Consider the following 24,646-nt stretch of genomic DNA (forward strand, 5'->3'; position numbering starts at 1 on the left):
GACCTATGCTGCAGTGGAGCAGAGGGAACAGGAATCCTACCAGCAGGCTGTAGTCACTCAAATTGAATGTGGACTAGCCTCTTTGGGGTGTGGTGCTAATACTAGAGCTGGGAGTGTACTTGGTAGTAGGTAAGCAGCCATTTCCTTGTGCTCTTCACTGATAACCCATAATTCACCACATTTTCAGATGGGTCACCAAATTTGCAGCTCATGTGACCTCCCTTAGATTGCCTCCTATTAAGATCTGGCTTATGAAGAGTTGAAGACACTCATTGTGGAAAGTCTGGCTTGGAGTTGGACAGAGAAGGAAAAAACTGTATTTCTCATCATCACGACAGTCATGGAAACACTGAGTGAGAGCATAGTTGATGTGTAAAGGCCAAGGAGTGAGTTGACCAAAAATCAATGTGTAAAATTCAAAAGGAGAGTGGGGAAAAGGCAAAAATCATCACCTGTCCTTTATCTTGCAGCTGGAAAAATCTGTCACTTTCCTTTTATCTTGCAACTGAAAAAAACTCACCCATCCTTTAAGGGCCCTATCATCTGCCCATTAAGTGTTTTAAAACCACTTTTCATCCAAATCAGCCTCCCTGCAATGTGCTTGTGTTGCCATTACAAAGTTGTTATTGAACCAGTTAGAAAATATTTCCTGTTTTTTCTTATTTGCATAAGAATGAAAATTAAATTGTTTACCTATTTGAGATATTTTGAATGGTGACTGTCTCCTTTAACTGCCGGCTTCACCTTGTTTGTGCTTGTTGCATCAGCAATCCAAGAAGAATTAACTTATCCTCAGGATTTTTTAATTCTGTTAGAGCTCTCTCATCTGTCATTGTTAAAGTTTTTCTTAGGCATGTACCACTAGTACAAAGCTGTTTCATCAACATTGTGAACTTGGTCAGGACGTAGCTTTTCATTATATTATTTTGGGAAGTTCTCTAATTATCAGCTGCTGTGTGATTAGATGAAGCTTTTCCATCACATTTCTAGGCACTTAAATTTCTGCAGCCAACCTTCTGGGTACTGACACTCGCTTTCAGTTTTCAGTTCATTATGATATTTTTAAAAATTTCTTTTAATTTAATTTTTTTTTTTTTTCATGTGAGAGGGATACTGGCCAAGAGCAATAAAAAAAAAAAAGGCTCACAGAACCAGTCCTTAAACAGGTAAAAAATTATAATAAGGAAATTGACAATAAGTATCTTGAAACCACTCCCTTGAAAAAGCTCAAGTCATAGGAAGAAAGAAATACAGAAGCAGGCAGGGAGTTTCAGAGCTTACTAGAAAAATGGATGAATGACTGAAACTGCTGCTTAACTCTTGCATTATTGCATTATGGAGGTGGACAGAAAAGAAGTGAGAGAAAATAGAAAGTCTTGTGCTGTAAGGCCACAGGAGGAAGGGAGGTATGCATAAGACAAAATACTCTTGATTCTTCCCTGTCTACAAGAGCAGTATAAGTGGAATCCTTCCCCCCTCCCCCCCTCATACATTTTAACTGTACTCATTACATGGATGGATAAGGCCCCTGTACAGAGTTAGCAACTAGCGGTGTGAGAAAAACTGTGGAAGATGACTCAGAACACCTAACTTCATAGAAACTCTTATAGCTAGAGATGAGACGTAAAATTGGATTATTAGTAAAAGGACAGACTGGGGATATTCGTTGAAGAGGAGAACAGTTGAGCATCACTGTCAAAGGGAGGATAGTTATATAGAAAGTTGTGTTCAGTTGGTAGGTGGAGGAATTAAGTTTTTGAGGCATTAAACAATATTAAGTTTGCTCTGTCTCTATCAGAAATTTAAGAGATCAGAAGTTGGGAGCTTCACAGTTTCAGAGAGCAATAGGAGGGACAGCATTAGGTTCATAAGCCTACCAAGGGTTAAGGCCAGAGAGGGCATGGGAAACATCATTGTGAAAGATCTTAATGGGTAACATAAAATAGTTGGAGGGAGGAGGCTTTTCCTGATATTATTATTATTATTATTGTTATTATTTTTTTTATTTATTTTTTTTATTTTTTTTATTTTTTTTGTCATTGTCACTAGAATCTCAGTAGTTTGTCTTTCAGTTTATTTTTAACCACAAACAGTTATATGAACATATTCATCAGTCAGATGGTGCACAGACTCACTATCAAGCCTCTGTAGTCATTTTTTTTTTTTTTTTTTTTTTTGACAGTGAAAGATGTTTTTATTTATTTATTTATTTTATTTATTGATTTATTTTTATACTCATATTGCCCATAACTCTTTTGGACCTTTTCACAGCAGAATTAGGATGGTCAGAATCTGCTGAGCTGTCAGTGGTCAGTGGTTGTTTCACTGTAGGACTTGGTATATATATGCTCATACAATTCTCTGGAGATGCACATTCTAAAATCCCTCCTGTGATACATGTAGATGTAATGTACACTAGAGATGGAATGAATATTTGCTTTCACATTTTTAGGTGTAAATATTCACGATGTTTTCAACATATGCATTTGTATTTGCATTTGCATTTTCATTACCATTTTTTGGGGAAATGTTTTTGCAATTTTAATAAAAATAGATGCTTGTAATTTAAAAAAATAGCAAATTTTAGAGTTTATAGTTTACACAAAGGAGTATGTATGACTGTGACTGTGAGGGCTGATAGTGTGGTCATGTAGTGAGGGAGGACAGAATGCAAAGTGGCAACCCTGTCCCTCCCTCCCATCCCTAGGTGGGCCTCATGTCAATAGTTATCGATCAGTTGCTCACTGTCAGTCTTGAGCCATACCTAAGGAAAACATACTTGCCTCTCTCACATTAACTATTGTCACCAGCTTCCACCGAAGTATTGCAGCTACTTGCTGCATAACTGCACAATGACAAAATTTTAGCTAGTCAGTTTTCAATGGCTGAACTCTTACAATATATTCAAAATTAATTCAGTAAAGGAATTAGAAATCAAATATGTCGATGTAAAATCCTCCATATTCTCAAAGAAATTAGTTATGATATTAAGAAATTGCATATTACAGGTATAGTAGGGTACACGACAGTGCATGGTTGTTATAACACAACTACAATTATGTACCAAAATTTTAACAAATGTCACTGTACAACAAATTTCAGGGTCAAGAAAAAAACATAGTTCTCATGTGCAATTTATTATGAAGTTGAGTGTGCTGAAACCAAATTTGATAACTAAACTTTCCAATCACTTCACATTTTCTTTTAAATTGCTGATTTAATAATTATGTAATTAATACCAATTTCCACCATTCCATAAATATATTTTGCTCCCAAAGTCAGATCAAATGTGTCCATGGTAATTAATTCATTAATATATAATGATTCAGTATGTTTGTTAACATTATATAATGTATTAACCTATATTTTAGTATTTACGTCTTTCATAAGACGTCTTCAGGCTGCAGCAGAAGTCAACCAACATAGCAGGGCTCCATTTTCTGTTGTGTCTGCTTTCCATTGATGCTATACCTTGATGGAACCTCTCTCCATGAGAGAGAGAGAGGGCAAGGAATGAACCAAGGAAGGGGGAACTGTACTCCCCCTATACAGTCTCCCCTCCCTGGTGGAGGTATATGGGATCAAGAGAAGGATAGGGGGATATGGAAGACAAGAAAGGGACCATAGGAGGGGAAGCTGTGATGTAAGGCTCTGTCAATGACACTTCCTCATTGTGGATGGAGGGTAGGGCATGGATTATCTTATTTATTTGTTTGGTGGGAATAGGGATGGTGGGAGGAGCAGTTGAACCTCAAGGACAATATATGCAGTCTGTAGCTAAGAGCCAAGACAGAATACTGGATCACTCAACAACAACTAAAACATAATGTAATTATGATGCCTACGTAGGTGTCATTGTATATTCTAATGGTGCTTCATGATGCCTACATAGGCTTCATCGTATAGAAAGGGTTAAAACAAAAAAAATTGCATTTGCACTCACATTCACGAATGAAAAAAAAATCTTTGCTGTATGTACATACTACAAAATATTAATCCTAAGGGTTCATGATAAGAAATTATATATTACTAGTACTTGAACAATGGAATATGGATTGGAATGCAATGTTTGTAATTTGCATTTGCATTTGCGTATTTTTCAAAACAAAAAATTTGAATTCGCATTCATGAATGAAAAAACAAACATTCGTTTCATCTCTCCTGTGTACATGTTCTACAAAATATTAACCCTAAGGGTTTGTACTAACACTGTCTATGTGATACTGTGATAAACACTACAGAATAGTTATTATAAACTAAATACTTGCATTTATCCCTTACACCCTGCAGATATTAAAAAAAAAAGTGGCTTAGCATGCATGTAAAACAAAGGTGAATTTTTATATTGTCAATATGTGACAATATACTAAGCAAGAAATCTATCATTTTAATGATAATTAGTTGCACTTTGTAAATTTGTAAAGAAAAATAAACCAGGCATCACAGTGTTATAGGAAAATATCTGTATAAATTCAATGTACAAGAAAATTAAGTTCCACATTTCACTTGAAAAATATACCTATGTTTCTCCTATTTCTAAAAGTATTACTTCTAGTGAGAAAAAACATACTGCATTTTGAGCCTTTTGTGATACCTTGAATAGCATTCTGAACAAGGGCCCACATTAGAATGAGGACAGTAGACCTAGTAGCTGGAGGCAGGCACCTTAATGCCTCCTGCAGCTAGGCTATTCACAGGAGTAGATGTATCTTCACCTTCACTGTCATTTTCACTGCTGTTCTCTTCTTCACCTTTACTTCTATCTGTTTTTTCATCACTGTCATCATCACTGACAGTGATGACAGTCCCTTTTGCAGAGATCTCCATTCTTGGAGACTTCAATGTTCACCACCAGCTTTGGCTTTCCTCTCCCTTCACTGACCATCCTGGTGAACTAGCCTACAACTTTGCTATCCTCCATGATCTAGAGCAATTGGTGCAACACTCTACTGGTATTCCTGACCGTCTTGGAGATAACCCCAACATTCTCGACCTTTTCCTGACCTCTAATCCTTCTGCTTATGCTGTCACCCTTTCTTCTCCGTTGGGCTCCTCCGATCACAATCTCATATCTTTATCTTGTCCTATCACTCCAATCCCTCCTCAGGATCCCCCTAAGCGAAGGTGCCTCTGGCGTTTTGCCTCTGCTAGTTGGGGGGACCTGAGGAGGTATTTTGCTGATTTTCCTTGGAATGACTACTGCTTCCGTGTCAGAGACCCGTCTTTGTGTGCTGAGTGCATAACAGAGGTGATAGTGTCTGGCATGGAGGCATACATTCCTCACTCTTTTTCTCGTCCTAAACCTTCTAAACCTTGGTTTAACACAGCTTGTTCTCATGCTATACATGATACAGAGGTGGCCCACAAAAGGTACTTAAGCCTTCCATCACCAGAATCTCAAGCACTTTATATTTCTGCCCGGAACCATGCCAAGTCTGTTCTCCAACTAGCCAAAAACTCCTTTATTAACAGAAAATGTCAAAACCTTTCAAGATCTAACTCCCCTCGTGATTTCTGGAATCTAGCCAAAAATATCTCCAATAACTTTGCTTCTTCTTCTTTCCCTCCTCTACTTCAACCAGATGGCACCACTGCTATCACATCTATTTCTAAAGCTGAACTCTTTGCTCAAACCTTTGCTAAAAACTCTACCTTGGACGATTCTGGGCTTGTTCCTCCCTCTCCTCCACCCTCTGACTACTTCATGCCACGTATTAAAATTCTTCGCAATGATGTTTTCCATGCCCTCGCTGGCCTAAACCCTCGGAAGGCTTATGGACCTGATGCGGTCCCTCCTATTGTTCTCCGAAACTGTGCCTCCGTGCTTACACCTTTCAGCTCTGTCTGTCAACATCTACCTTTCCTTCTTGCTGGAAGTTTGCCCACATTCAACCTGTTCCTAAAAAGGGTGACCGTTCTAATCCCTCAAACTACCATCCTATTGCTTTAATTTCCTGCCTATCTAAAGTTTTTGAATCTATCCTCAACAGGAAGATTCTTAAACATTTATCACTTCACAACCTTCTATCTGATCGCCAGTATGGGTTCCGTCAAGGCCGCTTTACTGGTGATCTTCTGGCTTTCCTTACTGAGTCTTGGTCATCCTCTTTTAGAGACTTTGGTGAAACTTTTGCTGTTGCCTTGGACATATCAAAAGCCTTTGATAGAGTCTGGCACAAAGCTTTGATTTCCAAACTACTCTCCTACGGTTTCTATCCTTCTCTCTGTAACTTCATCTCAAGTTTCCTTTCTGACCGTTCTATTGCTCCTGTGGTAGACGGTCACTGTTCTTCTCCTAAATCTATTAACAGTGGTGTTCCTCAGGGTTCTGTCCTGTCACCCACTTATCTTCTTGTCCTATCCACTCCTATGCTGATGATACCACCCTGCACTTTTCCACGTCTTTTCATAGACATCCAACCCTTCAGGAGGTAAACATATCATGCAGGGAAGCCACAGAACGCCTGACTTCTGATCTTTCTAAAATTTCTGATTGGGCCAGAGCAAACTTGGTATTGTTCAATGCCTCAAAAACTCAATTCCTCCATCTGTCAACTCGACACAACCTTCCAGACAACTATCCCCTCTTCTTCAATGACACTCAACTGTCCCCATCTTCTACACTGAACATCCTCGGTCTGTCCTTTACTTATAATCTGAACTGGAAACTTCACATCTCATCTCTAGCTAAAACAGCTTCTATGAAGTTAGGTGTTCTGAGACGTCTCCGCCAGTTTTTCTCACCCCCGCAGCTGCCAACTCTGTACAAGGGCCTTATCCGTCCACGTATGGAGTATGCTTCACATGTCTGGGGGGTTCCGCTCATACTGCTCTTCTAGACAGGGTGGAATCAAAAGCTTTTCGTCTCATCAACTCCTCTCCTCTAACTGACTGTCTTCAGCCCCTTTCTCACCACCGCAATGTTGCATATCTAGCTGTCTTCTACCGCTATTTTCATGCCAACTGCTCTTCTGATCTTGCTAACTGCATGCCTCCCCTCCTTCTGCGGCCTCGCTGCACAAAATTTTCTTCTTTCTCTCACTCCTATTCTGTCCACCTCTCTAACACAAGAGTTAACCAGTATTCTCAATCATTCATCCCTTTCTCTGGTAAACTCTGGAACTCCCTGCCTGCTTCTGTATTTCCACCTTCCTATGACTTGAATTCCTTCAAGAGGGAGGTTTCAAGACACTTATCCACCAATTTTTGACCACTGCTTTGACCCTTTTATGGGACTGGCATTTCAGTGGGCATTTTTTTTATTAGAATTTTGTTGCCCTTGGCCAGTATCCTTCCTACATAAAAAAGAAAAAAAAAACTCCTATCATCATATATAATCTCATCATCATGTCTGCTTGACTCACTAGAAAACTCATTGTAAATGTCTCATCACTATTGGCCATTGTACATGGCAAAGTTTTCATTCAGAGTATTTTCAACTTGTGTTACCTTACAAACCTCAAAGTAGTAAAGTGGCATAGAAATATGAAAAGAACAAAAGCATTATAAGGTGAATAAGTACAGAGCAGCAACTCTTATGTACCTTGTGCCCCAGAGCCTTCCTCTAATTGTTATCATCCAGCACTAAAAAAAGAATTCTGACTGGACAGTGGGATAAAAAGGCAGCAAGGCTTGGCCAGTCATAACTCTGTGAATGGTGTGTGTTCCAAGAGAAACATGACGTCACAACCTCAGGAAGGTGTGAATTTTGATTGAAGCCTCAGACTTGGTGTACCGAGGTTTGCCATGAAGCCACACACGTGTGCATCGGAGCATAAGGGTTAAGCTCCAAGTATTTTGACATTTATTTCTAGTCTCCTGCTACATATTTAGTTCATGTATTTAGTTTGAAATATTTTCCCTTTGGTTTCCACAATGAGTAATATTTTATATGTCAGATCCTGAAAAAATAATTGAGCAGGTAATAATTGTCATGAAGAGATATTTTGATGATCAAAACTGTGTCAAGACCAGAGGACCAGCTGATATTGGACACATTGACTTTTCCATGAAACACACACACACACACACACACACACACACACACACACACACACACACACACACACACACACACACACACACACACACACACACACACACACACACACACACACACACACACACACACACACACACACACACTTGATTTAATATTATCAAATCAAGTCAATATTTGACGATTTGGTATTATCAAAAGAAACAGATATTATAGAAGACATGAACTATAGTTGTCCACCAGGAAAAAGTGACCATGTCATGATAAGGTTTTGTATTAAAGAAAAAAGAGAGGAAAAGTAAATGTGAAGATTATAAAAGTGAAAGATTTAATTATGGTAAATCAAATTTTGAACAAATGAGGAGATACTTTGGTGAAGTGGACTGGAGTACACTTATCACAGCAAGTAATGTGCAAAAGAAGTGGGAAGCTTTCATCAATATTTATGAAGAGGGAGTGAAAAGATATGTACCAAAAGTAGAGACAAAGAGAAGATATAACAATGACTGGTATAACAGAAGATGTGAAATAGCTAGGGAGGAGAGGGAAACGGCATGGAATAGATGGCGGAGGAAAAATACGCAGGTGCTATGGCAAAACTACACAACTACAAGAAATAAATATGTAAGAGTTATTAAAGAAGAAAGGAAAAATTATGAGAAAGATGTTATGGACAAATGCAAAAGAGGAACCAAAACTATTTTTCAGATATGTGAACAGCAAAATGAAAAATAGAGAAGGAATAAGCAGATTGAAGGTGAATAGTCAAATGTGTGAGGATCCGGCTGAATTGGCAGAGATAATGAACAGGAGTTTTCAATCAGTATTCACAAAAGAGAAAACATTTGTGTGGCAGAGTGAGATGAGTGAGGAAATGGGTCTGGGGGAAATCCAAGTGACTGAAGAGGATGTCCAGAAACAGATGGAGGGACTAGATGTTAGGAAGGCCCCTGGACCTGATGGAGTGTCAGGATGGATACTAAAAGAGTGCAATCAGCAGTTGACATGGGTAATAAATAATATTATTGAGAGCTCCCTAATTGAAAATAGAGTCCTAATTGAATGGAAGAGAGCCAGCATAGTGCCAATCTACTAAGGTGGTAGTAAAGAGGAGCCCTTAAACTATAGACCTGTGTCTCTAACAAGTGTGGTGTGTAAAATGTGTGAAAGATTGGTGAAGCATAAATGGATGCAGTACCCAGAAGGAAATGTAATAATAAAGCAACAATTTGGATTTAAGAGGGAGATCATGTGTTACAGACTTACTGAGTTTTTATTCTAGAGTGGTGGATATAATGCAAGAAAGAGATGGATGGGCTGATTGTGTTTATTTAGACATGAAGAAGGTCTTTGATAGAGTGCCATACAGGAAATTGTTGTGGAAGTTGAAGCATAATGGTGGGCTAAGGGGGGACCTGCTGAGATGGATGGAAAATTTCTTGACAAACAGAGAAATGAGAACGGTGGTAAAAGATAAAAAATCATCATGGAGGGAAGTCATAAGTGGAGTACCCCAAGGCTCAGTACTTGCACCAAATCATGTTTGCAGTCTATATAAATGATATGACGGAGAGTGTGAACAGCTACTTGAGCCTTTTTGTGGATGATGCAAAGTTGCTGAAGAAAGTTGAGAGTGCAGACTGTGGAACGTTACAAGAAGACCTGAACAAGATATCAGAGTGGAGTTATAGATGGGAAATGGAATTTAATTTAAAGAAGTGTAAAGTACTAGAATTCGGAAAAGTACAAGAAGAGTAAAAGGAAATTATGTGTTGAATGGTGTAAGGTTGAGTGGAGCAGAAGAGGAAAAGGATCTTGGTGTTACAGTGACTGGGAACCTGACCCCGAAGAGATACATTAGCAAAATTACAAGAGAAACCTGTAACTTGTTGAGAAGAATAAGGCAAGCCTTTGCATATAAGGGTGAAGAGATGGTCAGGAAGATGATCGTGTCACTGATAAGACCTAGACTAGAATATGCAGCAGTAGTGTGGTTGCCATACAAGAAAAAGGATATAAGGAAGTTGGAGAGAGTTCAGAGAGCAGCTATGAAGATGGTACCAAGTATCAGGGACTTTTCATATGAAGAGAGACTGGAAAGGATACATCTACCAACGTTGGAAAAGAGGAGAGAAAGGGTAGACTTGATTGTGATATATAAAGCATATGAGGGAGTAGAGGAGGTGGACTGGAGTGACTTAATGGTCTGGGATACATGGGACACTAGAGGACATGGAAAGAGGCTGAAGAGGAGTGCTTGTAGAAGAGACGTCAAAAAGTATAGTTTCCCATATAAAAGTAATGATGTATGGAACAGTCTGGATGAGGAGATAGCAAAAGCAGAAAGTATACATCGATTTAAGGCTAAGTTGGATATTAGAAGATATGGAGATGGGACAGCATGAGCATAGCTCTTTTCCCATAAAGCACAACTAGGTAAAACACAACAACTAGGTAAATACACACACAGCGGAGCTAGTGTCCTGAGTGGACGTGTTGTAGGTGGGCTCCACAAATACAGCATTTCCAGATAGAAGTTGGATTAAGCACAGCCTCCAGGACTAAGTTGTGGTTGCATAAGGGTATGGTATACTGTCCCACCTTGTAGTCAGAAAAAAAAAAATTGGGAAATGGCAGAAGGTGGTGGTGCCTGATCGAAAGGTGGATCAGCTGATAAACATAAACAAATGGCCAAGGATGAAGATGAAATGGAGAGTTGGCTGGAAGACATTAGTAAAATTCCAGGTATAAGGGATTTTAGAAGATTTTAACCAGAGGAAACAGAAATACCAAAGGTAGAAATACCAAAGATGACTGTATTTAGGAAGTTTCTACTGTTAGAAAAAAACTGCTCATGAATTGACAGTTAGGGTAACTTGTCTAGAAAGAAAAAAAATAGTGAACTAAGGAAAAACTGTGGCAGTTATGCAGAGAAAGTTAAAGATTGTGTTAAGAGAGTAGATGTAAACACACAGAGTGTCAAGGAAATTAATAAGAAGCAGCAAGATTGAACAAAGAAGCAGGAAGATAGATATAAAAGACATTATGGAAATGCAGTTGAAGGAGGAATTGGAAAATTCTGTGGTGAAAGTAATCAAGTAAAATGAGAAGTTAGTTAGGGACACAGTAGAAAAGAATAAGCATGTAGTAGTGTTTGGTGTCAAGGATGAAGTGAAGTGTATCAAATATGAAAGAAAGAAATTTGATAGAGTTAATCAAGAAAGTGATTAGTCAAGTTGAAGAGAGGAAAGTGACAGCACAGTGGAAGAGACTAAAGAAATGACAAGGATTGGTGAATATGTGGAAGGAGGTAACAGGCCAATAAAAGTTAGGTTTAGGTCTCAGATTGTTGCTGAAACTAGTCTAATGCCTGGAAACTATAAAAAAAAAGACAATTATAAACAAATATGAATATGAAGAGACTGAAGGGAAGAGGAAAGAAGGAAAATGAACATGTTGAATCAGGCAAAAGAAAATAATGGGGAATAAACCGAGGAAGAGAAAATAAACTATTTGAAAGTAGTAGACTTGAAATTAAAGAATTGGTTTATAGGAAACAGGGAAAGGAGTTGAAAGAGCTAAAGGTGGCATATACCATTATCAATGTTATATTTTTAGCACAAGAAGAGTTAAATGATTTCCTAAGAGAAAATAAGCCTGCCATTATGGGAATTACTGAATCTAAATCAAGCGATGAAATTACTGCAGTTAATTAATATTGGGGAAGGAAAGTACAACATGTAGATGAAAAATAGAAAAAAGAAAAAGTGGTGGAGTATTGATGTTGATAAGAAAAGAGCTACAAGTGAAAGAAGTATTTTTCAGAGAAGAAAAAGTGGAAATAATTGGTGAAGATAAAATAGGCAGGAAAAGGACTAAGGACCTTTGTTGTGGTATATGTCCCATCTTAGTTCATAATTCATTGGAAGACACAAGAGATTGTTTGTACAGAATAGTGAGTAAGAATGACAGGATAGTACTGCTAGGAGACTTTAACTGCAAAGAAGTTTGTTGAGAAGATTTGACAACCACAGGAGGGGTCATGTCGTGGGGATACAAATGCTTGATGCTGTCAGTGGAGAACACACTTACCCATTGGGTTGGAGAAAATACAAGATACTTTACTAAGGAACTAAAAATTGTAGATAATATGGAATATAAATGTCCAGTAGGAAAAAGTGATCATGTGGTAATAGAAATAATTGTAAAATAAGTTCAAGAAGTAAGGAGAAGAAACCACAGGATTGAAAGATACAATTATAAAAAAAGGAAAATTCAATCAGCTTAAGAAATACTTTGAAGAAACTGACAGGAGTAAGTTTAAAGAAGTAAGGGGAGTGGAAAGAAAATTGAAAGAATATGTTGAAATACATAATGAAGGAGTGCAAAGATATATACCAAAAGTAAGAGGAAGAGGAGTTGTACATCAGGACTGGTTTAATAGATGTGAAATATCAAAAAAAGAGAATGAGATATTGCTTGAAAAAAATGGAAGAGGGGAAGAAGACTATTTTTGGGGGCAGAATATATGACAAAGAGAAATTAATATGTTTGGATACTAAGGGAAGAGCATAGAAAATATGAGAGAAATTAGTAGTTAAATGCAAAGACTAACCTAAACTGTTTTACAGACATGTCAACAATAAGGTACAACAAAAAGAAATAAATGAAAAATTAGAGGTGGATGGCAAAGAATATGAAGATATTGAGGATATGGTGGAGGTGATGAGTGATACCTTTCAGTCAGTCTTCACCAAAGAAATCAGGTTTACAATACAAGGAAATGAAGGTGCTGCAGTTAACTCTCTTGAAGAAATAAATGTAACTATCAATGAAATGTAAGACATTATGGAGAGGTTAGAAATAAAGCACAAGGACCAGATATATATATGAAACTGGGTTTTAAAGGAATGTAACAGTCAGTTGGCAGACAAAATATATCATATTCTTGAGCATTCATAAAAAAAGAGCAAGATACCAAGAGATTGGAAAAAGGCTGATATTGTGCCAATATTTAAAGATGGGTGTAAAAAGATCCCCTGAATTACAGACCAATATCACTAACATTAGTAGTGGCCAAAATGTGTGAAAGAATTGTGAAATATAGATGGATGAAATTCTTGGAAGAAAATGGCAGAACAACTGATAGACAATTTGGATTCCATAGAGGGAGAATGTGTACAACTAACTTGATTTGTTTTTACTTACCATGTTGGGAGCAACAGTGTTCAGATGAGATATGTAATGAATAATTTGCCACTCATGTGGTGAAAAAAAAAAAAAAAAGATCATTGTTTTGTAGTGCTGAGGGATCTAAAACCAAGTCTATGCTGCACAGAAACAGTAAAGACAGCAAATAAACTTGTAGGATTCATTGGGAGAACCTTTGAGTTTAAATCAGAAAGAATTATACTTGCCTTATGTAACTCACTCATGTGCTCTCATCTAGAATACTGAATACTGACATTGATAAACTAGAAAATATAAAGTGAAAAATTACTAAAATGATTCCAAGATTGCACAGTAAACAGTATAAGAAATGACTAGAAGAACTAAATCTATTTTGCCTAATGAAACACAAGATAAGAGATCTAATTGGAATGTTCAAAACATTTAAAGGAGATAGCAGACTTGATACAAAATAATTGATTCCAGATTATCCCTAGACATGTTGAAATCCTTTGAAGTGAAGCATTTTTTCTTTAATTGTATAGTAAATATCTGGAATAAACTTTGTTCAGAAATTGTAAACAGTAATTTGATTGAATCTTGTAAAAAATAGACAAATACATAAAAGGAAATCCCAACAAACTCTCTTCTTCTTTGAATAATTACACTTAAAACTATAACCTCAGTATTTACTAAAATAACTCATTTATTTTACATACAGCTATTTTATTATTAATGTGTTTATTTTCAGATAAGCATATAGAGTTCACCATAGAGTGAATAGTAGACCTTCCTTTCATCCTTTCCTTTCAAAATTCTTTGTCAGTTTTTTTGGTACTGCTTTGTACCTTTTCCCAACTATTTCCATGCTGGCACAAGCTGGAGTGAGTGGTGGGTGGGGAAGAGCTTTCTGCTATGCTGTCTTAGAAGTTATTACCAAACAGCCCTGCAAGGACCTAAAGGTCTGTTCGTGTTTGGCTTGTTGCAACCAAGGTTCATCCCCATTCACAACTGCCATTGACTTGGGTCAGCTTCCCTAAGCTACTTTTCACATAGCTTAGTGCAGGGTACAAATACATGAATACAGGCACCTCCTGGTTGCCATTAACTATCAAATCTATGAGGTTGTCACTCTGTTTAACCCCCTAAACAGCAACGATCATCTGTTTAGGCGTGATCAGGTAGTTTGATTGTGGCAGTGATCATCTATTAAGGCATGATTTTTTGCGCCTAGAGTTTTGAATTCAGACGTCACATTTTCCTCTCAGATGTTCTGGAGATGTGTGGCAACTAAATTGGTGAGGAGGTGAGTGATTTTTTTGGGGGATAAAGGTCTCACTCATGATTTATGGAGCTATGGAGGAGGTGTCAGGCAACTCATGTGACACATCAGGTGGAATGGGTGCTTTCTGTGTGCTTTTCCACCACAAATGCTGCAGTACAGCATTTGTGTGTGTGTGTGTGTGTGTGTGTGGGAGCGTCATTATTATTGTTATTATTATTATTATCATTATTATTATTATTATTATTATTATTATTATTATTATTATTATTATTATTATTATTATTATTATTACTATTATTATTATTATTATTATTATTATTATTCTCTCTCTCTCTCTCTCTCTCTCTCTCTCTCTCTCTCTCTCTCTCTCTCTCTCTCTCTCTCTCTCTCTCTCTCTCTCTCTCTCTCTCTCTCTCTCTCTCTCTCCAGCTTTCTTGTGCGCTTCTTTCCTTCTTGTCTGTTTTTTTCTTACCCATCTTGTACTTCCATGCCTATATATATATTCATATTGCTCTTGCTGTTGTAGCCACATACACACATGAAATACAGGTCTTCCTGCTTTTTAAACCAACTATTCTAAATATTCCTCTCTCTCTCTCTCTCTCTCTCTCTCTCTCTCTCTCTCTCTCTCTCTCTCTCTCTCTCTCTCTCTCTCTCTCTCTCTCTCTCTCTCTCTCTCTCTCTCTCTCTCTCTCTCTCATGTCATCTTTCTTACTATAAATATGGGGAAGGTTGGAGAAAGAGGTTAGAGGGAAAAGACAAGAAAGACAGATAAGGGGAACAGATAACAAATGGGTCAGTGGGGGTTGGCACATCAGAAAAGAAACAGAGATAGACAGACAGACAGACAGAAAGACAGAGAGATTGTCTAGACAGTTCTTTATTACTTTATTTTTTATTATTTTTTTTTGTATTTATTCTTATTTTTCATGTACTTGTGAGGGGATAGAGGGAGGCTATGGTACGAAGGGGGTGAAACAAAAGGTAGGAGGGAAGAAGAAAGAAATGAAATAGCAGTGTGATAGATCATGGGAAGAAAAGGAGAGAGAGAGAGAGAGAGAGAGAGAGAGAGAGAGAGAGAGAGAGAGAGAGAGAGAGAGAGAGAGAGAGAGAGAGAAACACTGATAATTCTCTGCTAAATCACACACACACACACACACACACACACACACACACACACACACACACACACACACACACACACACACACACACACACACACACACACACACACACACACACAACACACACACAGAGAGAGAGAGAGAGAGAGAGAGAGAGAGAGAGAGAGAGAGAGAGAATGTTTGAAATAGCCGTTTGAAAAAAAAACAAAAACAGGAAGAACTGTATTTCAAGGAAAACAAGATGTGTTAGAAGGGCAGCTTGTGTGTATGTGGCTGCAACAACAAAAAACAATATAAATAAAGCTCTCTATCAGGAACATCTTCCCACTGCATGGAGCCTTCATGCAGCTTGGTGTGTCACCATGCCCTGAAGTTTTTTCTTTGTTTTCTGACTAGATTTTACCTCAGCTCATATACAGAAAATACAAGTTTATTTTCCTTATCTCTCTTACTAAAATATCATGCAGGAATAAGTAGATATGAAATATCTTCTCATATTGAAAACTACTTTACCCTGTATGTGGAGACCTTCAAGTTACAATACATCCAGCTGTTTAAGGGTCGCCCACAGAGAAGGGAAAATAACAAACACCAAGCAAACTCCTCCTTGCTGAGAAAAAATCACAAACCATGTGCTATTGGGTGACAGTTAAAAGAAAGGACACAAAAATATGAGGTTTATAATATTCCTTAAGCTACTTCACACTAGAGACAAAACCATCCACACTCACAGAACATTACATCCTCCTGCACGTGAATAGTCTACCTGCAGTCTCCTAGAGGCCTACAGGCAGCTACACACGCAGACATATGTAATCCTCTGGCTTCAGAGCTCCAAGCAGCAAGCTCCGAACTCCAGTCGCATTTAACAGCATGAAAATCACTGATTACACACATACACCACGACTGACAGGGCCTGAAATGGCCAGAAAACCAACAAGCTCCCAACATGACACAAACACTAGAGCATTGTGACGGAGAGGGTAAGACTTGTAGTCCACCATGAATTAAACTGGGACACACTCAGCCTAGCCTGTGACTGGTGTTTATTCAACCTAGCAAAATCAGGGGTGTACTGCTGCTTACACTCAGTTACTAATTACTAATAATGGCCCTCTAACTTATCCCCCCCAATCCATGTGCCAGTGCTCCATCACTCAAGCAAACTATATGTGTCTTTACCTTACAATATGATGCATTTCCCAGCCCACATGCTCCTAAAGTGTTGGGGGGAGTCATATGATAAAGGAAAAGAGGGGAACAGAAAAGGAGTGGTGGGGTGGAAGCCAGCCAGCTATTCTCCTCCACCCCACACATATGTTCACTATAAAAAAAATTGTATTCTTATAAAAATTATTATGAGTTAACTACAGGGGCTGGATGGAATTTGTTTACTTTTGAGGGAGGGCAGCATTTCTATTATAATATATATTGGACTCAGCGTGAAGTGGCAGAGGAAAGTTGTCAAAATTAATATGGGAAAAAAACTAGGTAGGCACGAGTTTGTATAGTAAACTGAAGAGGGTGGACTGGCACTTAACACACCTTAGGCATCTTCTGTCTTCTCATACTCTCTTTGCCTCTTTTCTTTATCTTTCTCTGTTATTCTTCTTGCTATCCCACTCTATCTCACTGTGAATAACAGGCTTTCCTTTGTGTTTTTCCTCCTCCTCCTCCTCCTCCTCCTCCTCCTCCTCCTCCTGGAGATGTGAGTGAGTGAAAGGGGAGTGGGTAGGTGATGGATTTAGATAAAAAACATTTTTGAGAGAGAGAGAGAGAGAGAGAGAGAGAGAGAGAGAGAGAGAGAGAGAGAGAGAGAGAGAGAGAGAGAGAGAGAGAGAGAATAGGTTAAAAAAAAGATAGAGAGAGAATAGGGAAAAAAAAAATTGTGAGAGAGAGACAAGGGGAAAAGTGAGAGAGGTTTGGCAGTAAGAGTGAGAAGTGAGTGGGTAGGTAACAAATTTGGATAGAAAAAGATTGTGAGAGAGACAAGGGGAGAAGGGAGAGAGGGAGGAATAGAGAGATGGAGATGTGACGGTGAGAGTGAAAGGGGAGTGGGTAGGTGACAGATTTAGGTGGGAAAAAAGATCAGGAGAGAGAGAGAGAGAGAGAAAGAAAGGAGAGAAGTGAGAGAGGTTTGTGTGAGAGAGAGATGGCTGTGTGAGAGTGAGAGTGAGAGGGGATTGGGTCCTTTGTAAATTTTCCTCCCTCCTCCTCCTCCTCTTCCTCCTCCTCCCTCCTCCCAACTAGGTGTGTTAACGAAAAAATTTATCACAATAACTGATAAATTGATAATGATTATCTTATTGGCAATAACTGGTGATAAATTTGTTGCCGAATAACCAGTAACTGATAAATCAATAAATCCAAAATTCTGATACCAGCAATAACGATATTGATATTTTAAATAAAAAGTTGATAAATTCAAATCTTTATTTTTATATTTATCTTAGAAAAGAAAAATTTCAAATTCAGTGTTTATCCTGTCTCTTCACTATTGAAAAGTACTGTTTTAAGTAAAATAACTAAATTTGATTTTGAAAGTTTAAAACATCAACATAATAATTTTCCAAAAACTAAAATTATCAATTATCTCTTGTTGGAACTAAAAGTATCAGTGATAATGATGAATCGATAGGACAGGAAAATAACTATTGAATAACCAATATTTATTATTGCGATAAATTATTGCAATAATTTATCGTGATAATGCCCACCAATGCTCCTCCTCCTCCTGGAGATGTGAGAGTGAGAGTGAGAGGAGTGGGTAGGTGATGGATTTGGATAAAAATGGATTGGAAGAAAGAGAGAGAGAAAAGGGGAGGTGAGAGATGTGTGAGAGAGAGGGAGAGAGAGAGAGAGATGAAGATTTGAGAGTGAGAGAGGAGTGGGTAGGGAATGAATTTGGATAAAAGAAAGATTTTGAGAGAGACAAGGAAAGATGTGAGAGAGATGTGAGAGAGGAAGAGAGATATATGGAGATGTGAGAGTAAGAGTGAGAGGGGAGTGAGTGGGTGACAGATTTGAATAAAAAAAGATTGTGAAAGAGAGAGAGAGAGAGAGAGAGAGAGAGAGAGAGAGAGAGAGAGAGAGAGAGAGAGAGAGAGAGAGAGAGAGAGAGAGAGAGAGAGAGAGAGAGTTGGCGATGTGATAGTGAGAGTGACAGTGAGAACAAGAGGGGAGTGGGTAGGTGGTGGATTTTGATGGGAAAAAGATTGGAGGAGAGAGAAAGGGAAGGAAAGAAGTGAGAATAGTGAGCAAGAGAGATGGAGATTTGAGAGTGAGAGTGAGAGAGGAGTGGGTCCTCCTCCTCTTAAGTGTACATATTAAATGTCTTAATAGTTAAATTATATACTGATTATCATACATGGTATATCTATAGGTTCAGCAAATTGTTGTTGTTATTATTATTATTATTATTATTATTATTATTATTATTATTATCATCATCATCATCATCATCATCATCATCATCATCATCATCATCATCATCATCATCATCATCATCATCATCATCATTTATTATTATTGCTTATTACATAAACCAAATTATTATTTATATCAGATTGTGGTTCTCCCCAACCGATCCAGCATAGGGTTTACTGTATTGATGTTTTTACAATATGAGTCCTTCTACTGGTCTCTTCATTACAGGTATCTCTTCACTATGGGAGAAGCTGCCATGCTGTGTCCACAAAAAGTTAATAAGAGGATGTTTCTGATGCTGCAGAGCCTCATATTCCACCAGCAGGGTCAAGAGGAGGATGATTCCCTTCCCACAGTTCCCTCTACTCAAACCCAGTGCTCCCAGCCTACAACCATCACATTCACACCGACCATAAGACTTAAGGTAATAAAGGAATTGGGTGGAATTTCTTTACAGCTTAAATTTTTGTACAAGATGCAATGTCTGAAGTTTGGTAATTTGTCAGTCAGGCACTCAAAGGAACTTCTTGAAGAAAATTGGCATATACAGTAAACTCTCCATTTATGTCAGGGATATGTTCCTAAAGACACTGCTTGAATAAAAAATGTGTAAATAGATCATAATTTTCTCATAAAAAACAATGGTAATAATGGGTTTAGGTTCCTATACAGGAGGAAATTACACTTTCTCATTTGGTTTCTGATAATGAATACTATTTTGTGAATCCCATGTATATCACAGTACAATAGAAACTCAAGTTTTCATCCTTATTCATTATCTCCTTACTGTTCTTATGGACGATAGCTGACAGGTAAACAAATTTTCTTGTATCATCCTTCCTCCCACTCTCCTGTCACCTCACACACTACAGTCTCAGTAATGACTCATCCATTTCCCCATATTGTCACCCTCACAAACAAAGTAATTTTTTTTATGATTTCTGGATTTTTGTCTAGATGAAAATGTGAAGTTGTGAAGCAAACATTATTTTACTATGCTGTCTAAACATTTCATGCTGCATGCAACTGTGCACTGTACACACATGCATACACATGTACTTGCAACAAGAGCATCATGCATTGAGTGGAGACGACTGTCACAATCTACAGTGTGGCAGCTCATCGCAAGAGGGTGCGGAAGTTTTACATTGCATTAACGTGAGGGATTAGGTTTATAAAAAAAATTTCCTAAAAATAATAGACTGCTTTAACCCTTTCACTGCTATTTGACTCATTCTTCAATAATGCTCAGAACCATGCCAAGTCTGTTCTCTAACTAGTCAAAACTCCTTCATTAATAGAAAGCATCAAAATCTTTCAAGATCTGACTCCCTTTGTGACTTCTGGCATCTAGCCAAAAACATCTCCAATAACTTTGCTTCTCCTTCTTTCCCACCTTTATTTCAACTAGATGGCACCACAGCTATCACATCTATCTCTAAACCTGAACTTTTCGCTCAAACCTTTGCTGAAAACTCTACCTTGGACGATTCAGGTTTTAGAGAGATAAGAAGTCAGGCATTCTGTGGCTTCCCTGTGTCAACTGTTTACTTCCTGAAGGGTTGGATGTCTAAGAAAAGACATGGAAAAGTGGAGGAGTGGATAGGACAAGAAGTTTGGTTTGGAAGATCATTGATGAATAATAGGAAGAGAGTGGATGACAGGACAGAACCATGAGAAACACTACTGTTAACAGATTTAGAAGAACAGTGACTGTCCACCACAGCAGCAACAGAACAGTCAGAAAGGAAACTTGAGATGAAGTTACAGAGAGAGGAATAGAAGCCATAGGAGGGTAGTTTGGAAATCAGAGTTTTGTGCCAGGCTCTATGAAAAGCTTTTTAATGTCAAAGGCAACAGCAAGTTTCACTAAAGTCTCTAAAAGAAGATGACCAAGACTCAGTAAGGAAAGCCAGAAGATCACCAGTAGAGTGGCTTTGACAGAACTCATACTGGCAATCAGATATAAGTTTGTGAAGTGATAGATGTTTAAGAATCTTCCTGTTGAGGATCGATTCAAAAACTTTAGATAGGCAGAAAATGAAAGGAATAGAACAGTAGTTTGAGGGATTAGAACTATCTCCTTTTTTAGGAACAGGCTGAATGTAGGCAAGCTTCCAGCAAGAAGGAAAGGTAGATGTTGACAAACAGTTGAAAGAGTTTGACTAGACAAGGTGCAACACACACACCCTTCACTCAAAAAAAATTTAAAATCATGGCGACTCCTACACCAGCCTCGGAGTCCCCATCTGGGGAGGGGACCATAAATGTCCCCAGGTCGGACTGCCTTTCCGTCGACGACCCTAAGTGTCTTGACACCCCCCTCAACTTTTTCTTCATTAACTTCTGCAACATTCGCGGTCTAAGATCTAATTTTCAATCTGTAGAACACCACCTCTCCTCTTCTAAACCTCATCTTCTTTTCCTCACTGAAACTCAGGTGTCTGAGGCAACTGACAGTAGCCCCTTTTCTGTTCCCTCCTACTTTCTCTATCCTCATTTTCGATCCAAAGCTGGATGCTGCGTTTATGTGCGCAATGACTTAACCTGCTCTCGTGCCCACGCTCTTGAATCTTCCGAGTTTTCCACCATCTGGCTACGACTACAGAGTCATTCTCATACTAAATTTATCTGTGCTGTATACCTCTCTCCTAACTCCTCTGACTATAAGAAATTCTTTGACTACTTAACTTCCAAAGTGGAGCACATTCTGACCCTCTTCCCTTTTGCAGAGATCTCCATTCTTGGAGACTTCAATGTTCACCACCAGCTTTGGCTTTCCTCTCCCTTCACTGACCATCCTGGTGAACTAGCCTACAACTTTGCTATCCTCCATGACCTAGAGCAATTGGTGCAACACCCTACTCGTATTCCTGACCGTCTTGGAGATACGCCCAACATTCTTGACCTTTTCCTGACCTCTAATCCTTCTGCTTATGCTGTCACCCTTTCTTCTCCGTTGGGCTCCTCCGATCACAATCTCATATCTTTATCTTGTCCTATCACTCCAATCCCTCCTCAGGATCCCCCTAAGCGAAGGTGCCTCTGGCGTTTTGCCTCTGCTAGTTGGGGGGACCTGAGGAGGTATTTTGCTGATTTTCCTTGGAATGACTACTGCTTCCGTGTCAGAGACCCGTCTTTGTGTGCTGAGCACATAACAGAGGTGATAGTGTCTGGCATGGAGGCGTACATTCCTCACTCTTTTTCTCGTCCTAAACCTTCTAAACCTTGGTTTAACACAGCTTGTTCTCGTGCTATACATGATAGAGAGGTGGCCCACAAAAGGTACTTAAGCCTTCCTTCACCAGAATCTCATGCACTTTATATTTCTGCCCGGAACCATGCCAAGTCTGTTCTCCAACTAGCCAAAAACTCCTTCATTAACAGAAAATGTCAAAAGCTTTCAAGATCTAACTCCCCTCGTGATTTCTGGCATCTAGCCAAAAATATCTCCAATAACTTTGCTTCTTCTTCTTTCCCTCCTCTACTTCAACCAGATGGCACCACTGCTATCACATCTATTTCTAAAGCTGAACTCTTTGCTCAAACCTTTGCTAAAAACTCTACCTTGGACGATTCTGGGCTTGTTCCTCCCTCTCCTCCACCCTCTGACTACTTCATGCCTCGTATTAAAATTCTTCGTAATGATGTTTTCCATGCCCTCGCTGGCCTAAACCCTCAGAAGGCTTATGGACCTGATGGGGTCCCTCCTATTGTTCTCCGAAACTGTGCCTCCGTGCTTGCACCTTGCCTAGTCAAACTCTTTCAGCTCTGTCTGTCAACATCTACCTTTCCTTCTTGCTGGAAGTTTGCCTACATTCAACCTGTTCCTAAAAAGGGTGACCGCTCTAATCCCTCAAACTACCGTCCTATTGCTTTAATTTCCTGCTTATCTAAAGTTTTTGAATCTATCCTCAACAGGAAGATTCTTAAACATCTATCACTTCACAACCTTCTATCTGATCGCCAGTATGGGTTCCGTCAAGGCCGCTCTACTGGTGATCTTCTGGCTTTCTTTACTGAGTCTTGGTCATCCTCTTTTAGAGACTTTGGTGAAACTTTTGCTGTTGCCTTGGACATATCAAAAGCCTTTGATAGAGTCTGGCACAAAGCTTTGATTTCCAAACTACCCTCCTACGGTTTCTATCCTTCTCTCTGTAACTTCATCTCAAGTTTCCTTTCTGACCGTTCTATTGCTGCTGTGGTAGACGGTCACTGTTCTTCTCCTAAATCTATTAACAGTGGTGTTCCTCAGGGTTCTGTCCTGTCACCCACTCTCTTCTTATTATTCATTAATGATCTTCTAAACCAAACTTCTTGTCCTATCCACTCCTATGCTGATGATACCACCCTGCACTTTTCCACGTCTTTTCATAGACGTCCAACCCTTCAGGAGGTAAACATATCACGCAGGGAAGCCACAGAACGCCTGACTTCTGATCTTTCTAAAATTTCTGATTGGGGCAGAGCAAACTTGGTATTGTTCAATGCCTCAAAAACTCAATTCCTCCATCTATCAACTCGACACAATCTTCCAGACAACTACTCCCTCTTCTTCAATGACACTCAACTATCCCCCTCTTCTACACTGAACATCCTTGGTCTGTCCTTTACTTATAATCTGAACTGGAAACTTCACATCTCATCTCTAGCTAAAACAGCTTCTATGAAGTTAGGTGTTCTGAGACGTCTCCGCCAGTTTTTCTCACCCCCCCAGCTGCTAACTCTGTACAAGGGCCTTATCCGTCCATGTATGGAGTATGCTTCACATGTCTGGGGGGGTTCCACTCATACTGCTGTTCTAGACAGGGTGGAATCAAAAGCTTTTCGTCTCATCAACTCCTCTCCTCTAACTGACTGTCTTCAGCCTCTCTCTCACCGCCGCAATGTTGCATCTCTAGCTGTCTTCTACCGCTATTTTCATGCTAACTGCTCTTCTGATCTTGCTAACTGCATGCCTCCCCTCCTTCCGCGGCCTCGCTGCACAAGACTTTCATCTTTCTCTCACTCCTATTCTGTCCACCTCTCTAATGCAAGAGTTAACCAGTATTCTCAATCATTCATCCCTTTCTCTGGTAAACTCTGGAATTCCTTGCCTGCTTCTGTATTTCCACCTTCCTATGACTTGAATTCCTTCAAGAGGGAGGTTTCAAGACACTTATCCACCAATTTTTGACTACTGCTTTGACCCTTTTAGGGACTGGCATTTCAGTGGGCATTTTTTTTTATTAGATTTTTGTTGCCCTTGGCCAGTATCCTTCCTACATAAAAAAAAAAAAAAAAAAAAAAAAAAAAGCATGGAGGTGCAGTTTTGGAAAACAATAGGAGGGACCCCATCAGATCCATAAGCCTTCCAAGGGTTTAGGCCAGCGAGAGCATGGAAAACATCATTGCGAAGAATTTTAATAGGTAGCATGAAGTAGTCAGAGGGTGGAGGAGAGGAAAGAACCTCCACCCTCTGTAAAACTTCTGATTGGGGGTGAGAAAAACTTGGTATTGTTCAATGCCTCAAAAACTCAATTCCTCCATCTATCAATTTGACACAACCTTACAGACAATTATCCTTTCTTCAGTGACACTCAGTTGTCCCTCTCTTCTGCACTGAACATCTTAGGTCTTTTCTCTTCTTATAATCTAAACTGG

General features: G+C 38.9%; 1 protein-coding gene across 2 annotated transcripts in view; it reads left to right on the plus strand.

Annotated features, from left to right (window-relative positions):
* LOC135107261 (condensin-2 complex subunit D3-like) overlaps positions 1 to 24,646 on the plus strand; it is a gene marked incomplete at its 3' end in the record, with an annotated part of 131,665 nt that overhangs the window by 96,264 nt on the left and 10,755 nt on the right. For both annotated transcript variants that reach the window (XM_064016921.1, XM_064016923.1), the window contains 1 exon segment: positions 19,232 to 19,427. In XM_064016921.1, the coding sequence (XP_063872991.1) occupies positions 19,232 to 19,427 (196 nt within the window).

Source organism: Scylla paramamosain, chromosome 15 (assembly GCF_035594125.1).
Source record: "Scylla paramamosain isolate STU-SP2022 chromosome 15, ASM3559412v1, whole genome shotgun sequence".
NCBI lineage: Eukaryota > Metazoa > Arthropoda > Malacostraca > Decapoda > Portunidae > Scylla > Scylla paramamosain.